This window comes from Triticum urartu, chromosome 7A (genome assembly GCF_056163025.1).
Source record: "Triticum urartu cultivar PI428250 chromosome 7A, HENAU_Tu73, whole genome shotgun sequence".
Classification (NCBI taxonomy): Eukaryota; Viridiplantae; Streptophyta; class Magnoliopsida; order Poales; family Poaceae; genus Triticum; species Triticum urartu.
This window is the reverse complement of record NC_141879.1, coordinates 98,045,941-98,059,007: the sequence shown is the minus strand read 5'-3', so window position 1 is coordinate 98,059,007 and position 13,067 is coordinate 98,045,941. Positions and strand designations below refer to the sequence as shown.

At 49.1% G+C, this 13,067-nt stretch overlaps 1 protein-coding gene across 1 annotated transcript; it reads left to right on the top strand.

Annotated features, from left to right (window-relative positions):
- Positions 1–518: 518 nt before the first annotated feature.
- Positions 519–1,304, top strand: LOC147958216 (uncharacterized). The gene has a single exon (XM_087531996.1). It carries the CDS (start codon positions 519–521, stop codon positions 1,302–1,304), a length of 786 nt encoding a protein of 261 aa, XP_087388122.1.
- The last annotated feature ends 11,763 nt before the right edge of the window (positions 1,305–13,067 follow it).

The window sequence follows — 13,067 nt, the reverse complement described above, 5'->3', positions numbered from 1 at the left end:
GAGGTAATACCCTACTCCTGCTTGATTAATATTGATGATATGGGTAGTACAAGAGTAGATCTACCACGAGATCAAGGAGGCTAAACCCTAGAAGCTAGCCTATGGTATGATTGTTGTGTATGAAGTTGATGTCCTATGGACTACAACCCTCCGGTTTATATAGACACCGGATAGGGTTAGGGTTACACAGAGTCGGTTACAATGGTAGGAGATCTCGAATATCCGCATCGCCAAGCTTGCCTTCCACGCCAAGGAAAGTCCCATCCGGACACGGGACGAAGTCTTCAATCTTGTATCTTCATAGTCCAGGAGTCCGGCGAAGGTATAGTCCGGCTACCCGAACACCCCCTAATCCAGGACTCCCTCACTCCACCACAACCCTCTCCCGCTGCGCCTCCACCCTGCCCGCCGCACCCCCACCCTCCCTGCCGCACACCGCCACTCACCTCGAGCTGCCTCCCTCCCAAAACCCTAAACCCCCTCCTGATCCCATCTCACGCTGTCATCCCCCTGCTGCCATGTCGGCCCTCGGCACCTCCTCCTCCTCCAGCGCACCCCCTAGCAACCCGTTCGACTCTTCCTACGGGTCCGAGCCCGATGAGCCCCAAGCCACCGATATCCGCAACATCCACCTCTCCGATCACGTCCCCATCATCCTCTCCCACGCCTCCGCCAACTACTATGCCTGGAAAACCTACTTCAATCTCCTCTTCCGTGAGTACAACCTTCGTGATCATGTGGATGGTCTCGCCAATTTCTTTGCCGGCGCCCACGACGCCAACTGGCTCGCCATCGACGCCACCTTCATCCGGTGGTTCTTCCTCACCGTCTCTCCGGACATCTTCCACACTATCGTTCGCAATGGGGACGATGCCTACACGGTGTGGACTAAGATCAATGGCCTCTTCACAGACCACAAGCTTCAACAGATTGTTTTCTTGCAGCAGGAATTTTTTGGGTGTCACCAGAATGACTCCACCATCGACGCCTTCTGTCTCCGGCTCAAGACCCTCTCTGACGAGCTCAACGACGTCAGGTTCAAGGTGGGCGACGAGCTTCTCCTCTTGACGCTCACTGCCGGCCTCAACGAGGACTTCGGCAACACCGCCTCCAACCTCACCCTCATGGCCAACCCTACTTACGAGCGGGCGGTGGCCTATCTTCGCCTTGAGGAGCGGCGAATGAAGCACCTCCGCACCCGCGCCGTCCACACCGCGCTCGCCGCCGGCCTCTCCACCGGCGCCTCTACACCACCCTCGGCGCCCTGTCCTCCGGTCGTCCCGCACCCTACGCCGGTGCCGTAGCCGCCCCAACCACCGCGCAACGGTGGGAACGGCGGCAACCGTCGCCGCGGTCTCGGCGGTCAATGCCACAGTGAAGGCAAAGGGGGGGGAGGCGGCGGTCAAGCTCCGCAGCAGCAGCCCCCGCCACCCTGGGCTGGCGGCTATAACCCCTGGACGGGGCTCGTGCATGCATACAGTATGCCCGTGCCGCGGCCCCCCGCCCCGGGCATCCTTGGCCCTCGCCCGAGCACTCACCAGGCGCCCCTGACCGCGCCTATCGGAGCCCACGGCGCGCACGGCGCCCCTCCTGTCGTGCCCTCCTACGGTGCGTACGGCGCCCCCTACTACGACCCGGCCCTTCTAGCGGCACTGCAGCATCCGCTGCCCTACTCTGGTGGTGGCGGCGATTGGATTATGGACTCTGGTGCCACCGCTCATATGTCTGCTCATTCGAGTAACCTCTCCTCCGTCCATCCCACTTCCACTCCCTCCCGCATCATCATCGATAATGGTGTTGGTCTTCCCATCTCTCATGTCGGTTCTGCGCCCTTTCCCTCTAACTCTCGACCTCTTTCTCTTAATAATGTGATTGTTTCTCCTCATCTTATTCAGAACTTAGTTTCCGTTCATAATCTTTCTCGTGACAATTTTGTAACTGTGGAATTTGACAAAGTTGGCTTTTCTGTTAAGGACGCTTGCACCAGGATGATTCTTCACCGCTGTGATAGTCCCGGCGACCTCTGCCTAGTTCAGTCGCCGTCATCTCCAGGTGGTCCTCGAGCTTTTTCCGCCGGCGTTGATCTTTGGCATGCTCATCTCGGGCATCCTAGCACTTCTTCACTTCGTTAAATAATGAGAGGATTTTCTTTTTCATGTAATAAAACGGCCGCTCACTCCTGTGAAGCCTGCCGGTTAGGCAAACATGTTCGCCTTCCTTTTAGTTCCTCTTCCACAGTTGCATCTTTTCCGTTTGAGTTGATCCATAGCGATGTATGGACATCTCCAATACCTAGTAATTCTGGTTATCTTTATTATCTTGTTATACTGGATGACTACTCTCACTTTGCATGGACATTTCCTCTTCGTAGGAAATCCGATGTTGCCGCCACTCTCATTGCATTCTATGCTTATGTCTCCACACAGTTTGGGCGACCCAGACTCGCATTTCATACCGATAACGGGAATGAATTCGACAATCTCACCATCTGCCATCTTCTTTCCTCCCACGGCACCGTGTTTCGTCTCACGTGTCCATACACCTCCCAGCAGAATGGCCGTGCCGAGCGCATCCTACGCACCCTCAATGAATGTGTGCGTACCCTTCTTTTCCATGCCTACATGCCCTCTCGGTTTTGGCCAGATGCCCTCGCCACTGCCACCCTCCTCCTTAACCTTTGGCCATGCCGTCCGCGCTGGAACTACGTGCCTCACCATCTCTTATATGGCACTCCTCCCTCCTATGATGGTCTCCGAATTTTCGGTTGCCGTTGCTACCCCAACACCACCGCCACCACACCTCATAAACTCGCTCCTCGTTCCATTCCATGTGTCTTCCTTGGTTACCCGGCCAACACTAAGGGTTATCGCTGCTATGACCCCGTGTATCACCATGTCATCACCTCCCGGCACGTGTCCTTTGATGAGCTTGTGTTTCCCTTTGCACAGGAACAGGTGGCGCCGTCTTCCCCTCCTGCGGCGGGTTGTCCTCCACGCCGCCACCCGCTGCCGGCCTTGGGTGCTCCGGCCAGCCCGCCCGTGGCGCCCTCCTCCGGATCGGGGCCATCTGCGGCTCCCTCCTCCGGTTCGACGCCCTCGTCGCCTCGAGCCGCGTCGACGTCGCCCACGTCACCCCGGTCCTCCACCATGCATGCTGGGCCGCATGTTGGGCCACCGGCTGGACCGGCCCGCACTGGCGTGGCCTCCCCTGGCGCGACCTCTCCTGGAGACATGTCGACCCCGCCTCGGTCGCCCAGGCTAACCCTGCCTCGGTCGCCCAGGCCGACCCCGCCTCGGTCGCCTGCTGGCGCGATCGTGGCCCCGATGTCGCCTGGTTCTCCCGATGCCGCGGCCTCGCCCTCCGCCCGGCCTGCCTCTCCGTCGACGCCATGGAGGCCACCGCCTCTCCTGTGGACATTATGGATGCCACGGCCTCGCCGCCACCCGCGGCTGCCATGACGGCCGGCCCCGTCACACGCTCGTGCACCGGTATTTTTCGCCCGAGCTCCCGCTATGCGGATGACTACGTCTGCACTGCCTCGACGTCTGCTCCTTCCCCGCTGCTGTCCTCGGTTCGGGCCGCTCTCCGTGACCCTCTTTGGATGGCCGCCATGCAGGAGGAGTTTGATGCTTTGCAGCGGAACCGGACTTGGCAGCTTGTTCCCCGTCCCCGGCACGCTAATGTGATCACCGGGAAGTGGGTCTTCAAACACAAGCTTCATCCCGATGGCACTCTTGATCGCTACAAGGCGCGTTGGGTTGTTCGTGGTTTCCGGCAACGCGCCGGTGTGGACTTCACCCACACCTTCGCTCTGGTTGTTAAGCCCGGGACGATCCGCACTGTCTTACAGTTGGCGGTCTCTCGTGCCTGGCCGGTTCATCAGATGGACGTCTCCAACGCCGTCCTCCATGGTCATCTTGAGGAGCAGGTCTTCTGCCAGCAGCCCACGGGGTTTGTTGATCCGCTGTGTCCTGATCATGTGTGTCTGCTCTCACGCTCATTATATGGGCTCAAGCAGGCTGCTCGTGCCTGGTACCAGCGCATCGCAGCGTTTCTTCACCAACTCGGCTTCCGCTCTACACGCTCTGATGCTTCGCTGTTTGTTTATCACCAGGGCACCGACACGGCATATTTGCTGCTCTATGTTGACGACATCATCCTTTCAGCATGCACTTCTGAGCTCCTTCGTCGGCTTACTGATCGTCTCCGTGCTGAGTTTGCCATCAAGGACTTGGGTCCGTTGCACTACTTCCTCGGTGTTGAGGTGGTGTGTCGTCCTGATGGATTCTTTCTTCATCAATGGAAGTACGCTCATGAGCTCCTCGACCGTGCTGGCATGCTTAACTGCAAACCGGCCGCCACTCCTGTCGACACGAAGGCCAAGCTCTCTGCTACTGATGGTACTCCTGCTCCAGATGCTGGCTTCTACCGGTCCATTGTTGGAGCTCTCCAGTACCTCATTCTCACTCAACCAAAGCTTCAGTACACGGTTCAGCAGGTCTGCCTGCATATGCATGCTCCTCGAGACGTTCATTGGACTGCTGTTAAGCGGATTCTCCACTACATCCGTGGTGCTATGGATCTTGGTCTTACTCTGCACGCCTCTACTGCCACTGATCTGGTCGCCTACTCCGACGCCGACTGGGCTAGCTGCCCGGACACCCGTCGATCTACTTCGGGTTACTGCATCTTCCTTGGACCATCCCTGGTGTCGTGGTCATCCAAGCAACAGCCCACTGTTTCGCGGTCTAGCGCCGAGGCTGAGTACCGCGCTGTGGCCAACGTTGTTGCTGAGTGCTCTTGGCTTCGTCAGCTTCTTCACGAGCTCTCGTGTCCTGTTGAGAAGGCCACCATCGTCTACTATGACAACGTCTCCGTCGTCAACCTCTCCGCCAACCCGGTTCATCATCGTCGCACGAAGCACATTGAGCTTGATATCCATTTTGTTCGGGATCAGGTGGCTCTTGGCCATGTCCGTGTTCTACACGTTCCCACCTCCCAACAATTTGCTGACATCATGACCAAAGGCTTGCCAACGACGTCTTTTGAGGAATTCCGGTCCAGTCTCTGCGTCAGCAACGGTGTCGCTTCGACTGTGGGGGGGGGTGTTGAGATATGTATTTAGCACATGTATTCTTGTACTCCAAGTCTCCTCCTTGTGTATAGTTGAGGATATGACTTGCCCTATGTACTATATATACTTGTGCATATGCACCTATCAATACATTGAGAGTTGCATCCTATTCCTCTACACATGCATAAGAAAGGCATCAATGTGCACGTACGTCCTGGCGTTGAGTGCCAGCGATGTTCAAGCGGCGGAGGAAAAAAAGAAAATGATAGAAGAAACGTTTTTTGCATTGTAATGGCAAAGGTGGGTAATTTTTTCCACTTAAATATTATCTAATGGATGTAGATTTTTAATCTATTAAATTAACGGTCAGATGTTTCTAATTTTTGTTGTAATTTCTAGCATAATTCTCTTTTTTTGGTTAACCTGTCAAATAATTTTTATATATAATAGATGTTATAAATTTTAGTATATAGAAATGTTAGAAATTTTAGAAATGTTAGTTTTAGCTAGATGAATTAGATTAATTTCAAATTGTTAGACGATGATGGATATTTTTTTAGTTTCTTATAATTTTAGTTATAGAAATTTAGAATTTGTACACAAGATATCACAATCCAATAATTTAAAAAATGCTACATTTGCATATAGTTTTTGTATTCGACGATGCCCGGCCCGCATCCTCGCCGCCGACCCGTTCGCTACATTGCTGCTATGGACGTTAGGTTTTCCAATACCTGGCAGGTTCTTTGGGCAGATGACCGGAGATATGATCCTGTGATGGTTCCTTCTCTTTGGGTGTCCACCGCCCGCGCCTCAGGAACCGCGAGTGGCCTAGATTCTTCTGTAGTATTCGATCTTTATTAGCTAGCTAGCTAGTGATGTATTTGATATATAATATTCGAGACGATGTATTCGAGATTATATATATTATTAGAGATGATGTATTCGAGATTATATATTATTCTAGACGATGTATTCGAGATTATATATTATTCGAGACGATGTATTCGAGATTATATATTATTCGAGACGATGCATATTATGTACTATGATTCAGTTTTTCCTTATTGATTGCATCCCTGCATTGTAATTTGAATACTAAATTGTTTTATATTTCTTCTGGATTAGTTAAATAAAAGCTATGGCGGACAATACCGGCAGAGAGGGAGAAGAGACCCTGTTCGAGATCATACGCAGCCCTCGCGGGCCAGATGATCAGAATGGAGACTATGACGGCTCCGAATATCTGAACAATACCGGGGAGGGTGATGATATGATATTCGATCGTGACGACCGAATTGATGAAGTCATGAACTATGATTATGATTATGATGAGGCCGACAATGTTGATCTTGAAATAACAGAGACCGGCGAGGTATATTTATATAAGCAGGCATCTGGTGATCATCACATGTTTTAATTGATTTGAAGATATATTAATGAATCGATCTTTCTTCTTTCAGCCCTCCGGATTGAGCAAATCTGCTTCTACAAGCAGCAGGACAGTGCGAGGCCCGGGTAAAAAGTTGAAGGAGGGCGTAAAGTACAACATCAATGCCATCAAAGCTAATGGCGAACCACTAGCGCCTAAGAACATTGCGAACAAGTTCGTTCGTCAGTGCGGAGTTCTTGTGAAGGACCAACTCCCGATCTCCATTCAAGAATGGAAAGAGCCAGCAAAGAAACGCCCAGATGTTACTTGGGTCGACGATAGAGAAAAAAAATGCTTTGGGAATCTCTCATGGAACATTTCACCCTACCAGATCATTTCACTGATGCAGATGTGCAGAAAGTCAAGGACGCAGCTCTTAAGAAGATGGAAATTGCATTCAACACCCACAAGAAAACTGTATGGGCCATCTACGTCGAAGGAGGAAAGAAGATTCCAGAATTCAAGGGAACACTGGAGAAGTAAACAGAACACTGGCCCGCTTTTGTGAAATTCAGGGAATCAGAATTATCTAAGGAACGATCGAGAAAAAACAAGGACAATGCCGCAAAAAAGAATCAGTTTCATAGGCTGGGGCCAGGTGGCTATGCGGTGGCAATGCCTAAGTGGGATAAGTCTGAGAAAGAGATGCTGGATGCAAAGGTCACTCCAGTTACTAAGAGCTGGCCCCCAGGTGCAGAACTTGGTTCTATGCGCATGGGGGGGGCGTTGGACCCAAAGACAGGCCTGGCTTTGAAGAAGGCAAGTCTAAAAGGAGCCGAAGATAAGTTACTTGAAGTAATAGAAGATGCTTGAAACGGGCTGTTCACGCCCAACAGAGAGAACAACGAGCTTACGCGCGCCCTGGGAAATCTTGAACACCCAGGAAGAACACGAGGCAAGAAGGTTGTTCCGTGGTATGAGGGCTTTTCGGAATGGAACGCCGACTACAGAAGCCATGCAAGAAGGAAGATGGAGGAGGAGAAGAAGAGGAAGCTGGAGGAGGAGTATAGGAAGCAGGAAGCAGAACATCTTCAAGGCCTAGAATCAGCGCACGCGGACTTGGCACTCAAATTCTAGCAGCAGCAGTAGCAGATCGACTCACTTAGCCCGGAAAGGGGGTCTCAGCAGCGGCAGCAGCTAGCGGATGATCCAGCATTGGATAGCACCATCCCATCCATGCCGAGAAGTAGCGTTGGTTCCGCCCCGGGCGACGCACTGCTAGATAGATACCCTGTGGATGACATCATGGAGAGCACTAACTGTGAGCTACACTTCAAAATGAAGAACATATCCATGAAGGTGGCGGACGCCGTTGCTTATACAAATCCCCCCGAAGCAACCTTCCATTGCAACCCGATTCCAGCCGGCTATGCTTGTGTCGTGGTTGATGAGGTGGTGGACCAATATTCGGGGATAGAGCTTGACATTCCTGGAGGTGACGAGGAGCACACACTAGGAGAGGCCATACAACGTATCATCCTATGGAGAAAGGATTAAATCATCTTTCGAAGGCCACCGACACCGCGTTGTCATCCGACTCTTCCTCGACGTGAGGCCACTCCTCCTCCTCCAAGTCCGGCACAGCAGCAGGCCACTCCTCCTGCTTCAAGTTCGGCACAACGCGAGGCCACTCCTCCTCCTTCAAGTCCGACACCGCGCGAGACCACTCCTCCTGCTTCATGTTTTGCACAGCGTGAGGCCACTCCTCCTGCTTCAAGTCCGACACCGTGTGAGGCCACTCCTCCTGCTTCAAGTCCGGCACAGCGTCAGGCCACTCCCCCTGCTCCAACTCAGCCATGTCAGCCGTCTCCGCCACCTCAGCAATCAGGGAAGAGAGCCGCTGCAACTATGGTGCGTAGCCGTACGAGTCGAGGTAGTACAGGAGGTACAGGCGGAGGCAAGCGATATAAATATGGTCCAAGCCTCGCTCCTCTTCCTAAGAGGCCTTTCGACATGACCGAGGAGCAAAACGCGGCCATAGTGAAGGCCCAAGTGGATGCCCATTTTGGACTGAAACCGGCACTGTCACCAAGGGAGAAAGTGCCTGAGGAAAAGATTGACCACTTTATTCGTATGGCTAGATCACCAGCTCCCAAGCCTATTGACTCAGACTATGAGCGCCAAATCCGGAAGGCACATCGAGCACGAGTACGGAAGGAGTCGAGCTCGAGCTCGAGCCAAGCAGCTGGCAAAAAATGCGGGAAAACCGTTTCCCAGCTGGGAGAACAGTCGGCGCAATCGATCCCCCCCTTGTTGTGCCAACAACACATAAGAGTACTGGCGCCCTATATATATGTGGGCAAACCGTTCCCCAGCTGGGCAATCTGGTAATAACTGAGGAGCATATAATGCAGGCTGAAATGCTCGGTATGACTGTTGGACAACTCCTCGAGATCGAGCCCATGTCTCCGCTTAGAGAGGAGGAAATAAAATGGAAATATGTTCGCGGCGAACCTTTGGTCGAGCCCGAGGAGGTCAAGAACCTCCCAATGAGAATGTATGAATTGCATCAATGGTACATGGAAATTTGCAAGACCCAGAATCTAGATTCCCTCATGGTGAAAGTCAAGGAAGAGGATTACTTCCATAAGCTAGCTCTGTCTATTGAGTATACATAACTGTTTCAATTATTCAATTATGATGCACTCGACAAATCTTTCGTCAGTTGCTATTGTTTGTAAGTGATTTATTTTTGTAATTTAAGTCTCAAGCTAGCTGTAGTGCTCTCGTTGATCATTACCTGCAATTATCCTCACTATAATCTTTTCTGTGGTATTATGCAGGATGAAGATGTCTGAAATGAGAAAAGCTGGACGCTATGACATTGGGTTTATTGACCCAAATACCATTAATGAAGAGACATGGTCATATGAATATTATAAACAAGAAGTAGAGAATAACATGATAGAGTTCTTGACGCGCATCAATACCAATGCAGATATACTACTTCCTTACAACTTCCAGTGAGTCACACTGTCTTGTACTACAAATTCTGTTTTTGTTACTAGCTAGATGTTAATAAGTGTATAGGGTTTAGGGTTAGTTGATGAGTGTTATGCACATACCCGCTTAATTTATACATGCAAACGTGCGCATGCAGGTACCACTGGATCTTGGTAGACATTAAAGTTAAAGAAGGAAAAGTTGAAGTACTGAACTCATTGCTTAAAAACCTAAAGAGTACTCAATCGTGATGGGGATAGTCAACAGGTAATTTCAATCATTATATATATGTCCTGCTATCAACTAATTAATAACTCCTTTATTCATTTTCTTTGCCGGCTGGCCGGCAGGTCTTGGCAAAAGTTCATCAAAGATGTTCCAGGCCTGTTCAGAGAAAATCTGTATTGGTATCGACCCACGGTAATTAATTAAGTAGTACTAGCTAGCTAGCTACCATGCAATCTCTTTAATTCTAGTTTCAATACCATTAATTATCATGCTTGATTAATTATTATCTGATTGAACTCTATTCTCGTACAGGCCATGAAGCAGGAGTCGGGGAATGATTTATGTGCATACTATGTTTGCGAGAACATTCGCATGATGACGTCCGAAAGGAGCACATCTGATAGACAGCTTTGGGTACGATTGCCAGAACACTAGACACAATTTTTACATCATTATCAATATCTAGTCACACAACTAATACATGCATATTGATCTCCTTCTTAACAGTTTAGTGATGTGCGGCAGAAGCTCCTACCAATGGATCGCGTACGAGCAATTGCAGAGAAAATAGCGGGATTTTTGCTCGACCAGGTCATAGATCCTAGAGGAGAATTCCATTACCCGCTACCGCAGTAATGCCTCCATGTAGGAGAAATTGTATATACCAAATTGTATATATATATGTACATGTGTATGTGTGAATATGGTGGTGCGAGACATTCGATGATATATATATATATATATGATCAGTTCTACGAGAAATTCTATTTATATGTATGCATAACGTGTACAATATGTAGTATCGTAAAATACCAGCAAACGAAAAAGAATTAAATGGAAAAGACAAAATTAAAGGAAAAAGAAACCCTGTACCCAAAACCCCCCTAACCTTTTAGTACCGGTTGATGTTATCAACCGGTACTAAAGGTCTCCCCGCCCCCGGCGCCGGCTCGTGCCACATGGTGGCCCTTTAGCGGTGGTTCGTGCATAACTGGTACTAAAGGGGGGGACCTTTAGTCCCCACCCTTTAGTGCCGGTTGCAGAACCGGCACTAAAGGCCCTTACGAACTAGTGTTGTAGCCCAGTTTTGCACTAGTGATGCTAGGCGAGTTATTCTCACGATGAGTGTTGATTCACTTGTCATTCATGAGAAATTGGCTGGTAATCGGGACGCCCAGTTCCATGCTCGAAATCAAATCAAAATATAACTTCAAAAAAAAAGCCCCAGGATTGTTGTTGGTATGGACGGTACCCGTTGTTTCAGACCAGCCGTGGAGTGTGCTTGTTGGTGGAGGGGGAGTAAAAACATTACCAATCTGTTTGGGTACCGCCTATAACGTATCTAGTATGGAAGATGGTTGGATCTCTTAGTTGTTATGTTGAAAATGAAAGCATACCGCTCAAAATTATATTCATCTCTGTTTCAAAAAGCTCGAGCTCTGGCACCTCTGCAAATCCCTGCTTCCCTCTACGAAGGGCCTATCTATTTACTTTTTGCTGAGTCATCATCCTGTTATAGAAGGCACTAGTTAGAGAGCACCACTGTCATTTGTATGCTTTGCTATTAATTGATATTGATTATGACTGTGACTGGATCTCTTTTACCATGAATTACAATGTCTAGTTAGTCCTTGATCTTCAAGGGTGCTCTACATTTTTGTTTTCCGATCTCACAAAGGGCTATCGAGATACCATTTTGTTATATCATATCATGATTGTTTTGAAAAATTGTTGTCATCGGAGATTCATTATTATTGCTCGCTAGTTGATTATGCCATTGATATGAGTAAATGTGAGACCTAAATGTTATCACGAATACAGTTAGTTTAGAATCTTTGCCGAAAACCTGAATGATGGCTATACATATTTGCAACAACAAGATCAAACAGATTTTGTAAAAGTTTTTCTTTATCACTTTCATTTTGTCAACTCAATTGCTTGAGGACAAGCAATGGGTTAAGCTTGGGGGAGTTGATACATCTCCATCGTATCTACTTTTCCAAACTCTCTTGCCCTTGTTTTGGACTCTAATTTGTATGATTTGAATGCAACTAAACCGGACTGATGTTGTTTTCAGCAGAATTGCCTTGGTGTTATTTTTGTGCAGAAATAAAAGTTCTCGAAATGACCAGAAAATTTACGGAGAATATATTTGGAATAAATAAAAAATATTGGTGAAAGAATCAACCAGAGGGGACCCACCTGCTGTCCACAAGGTTGGACGGCACGCCCTACCCCTTGGGAACGCCCCCCTACCTGGTGGGTGTCAGGACCCCGATCCTAAGTCACACCAATATAGCATGTAACAAATCATATCACTTTGCAGCCTCACGCATGGTATTCCCATGGGTGCCACCTTACCTGGCCCGGGATCGTTTGTGCCTTTTGGCTCACGTATATGATAGTGTCGCTAGCATCCGTATGACAGAGAACCCGGGCCGACATGACTAGTCGCAAACCCAAAGTGGCACTAACTTACAGCGACAAGCATACATGACCCAACAACGAACGTGTCGGTCATCAACGTATGAACCCAAGTCGTAGCAAGCTACAAGGACTTAAAGGAACAATGCGTGACATTTCCCCGAAGGGACATACACAGGAACAAAGAAGGAGACATGCCAGCCAGTCTAAGTGTTCCGGAGCAGTAGCAAGCTACCCTAGCTCAGTGGAAGCACTAGGAGACATTTCCCCATAAGAGAGGCTACAAAGAATAAACAACTAGATTGTCGGATCCCACACATACCAAGCATTTCAAAATCATACACACAATATGCTCGATATGTGAAAATACAACATGGCATCACAACAAAACTCTACGACTCAGAGTATTTATTGAAAACGCTCCGAAGAGTCATACATAGTACGAATTACAATCATGGGTCACATGACCCAACATACAGAGAATACACGCAACGGAAGCATAACATGCCTGAGTACAGACGACTACAAATGAAAAAGGCTGGGAAGCCTCACTATCTACAAGACCCTCCCAAGGGTACAAGATCGTAGCTGAGGTAGCAAGCAAAATGTCGAAGTCCACGCGGAACTACTAGTGAGACTGAAGTCTCTCTGCAAAACATAAATTAAGAAAACGTGAGTACAAATGTACCCAGCAAGACTTACATCAGAACTAGCTACATATGCATCAGTATCAACAAAGGGATGCTGGGGTTTAACTACAGCAAGCCAACTTTGACTCAGTGGCTATCCTGTACTACGACTGCTGGTAACACTTTTGAGGTGGCACACACGAGTCCAAATATTCACCATATCAATACACCACTATGGATCCGCTCCCGTCTACCTACGAGAAGGCCATCCATAGAACTCACGCTTATCTTGTGCATTTTAGAGTATCCACTTTCGCTTGTCTATGAAATGTATAGG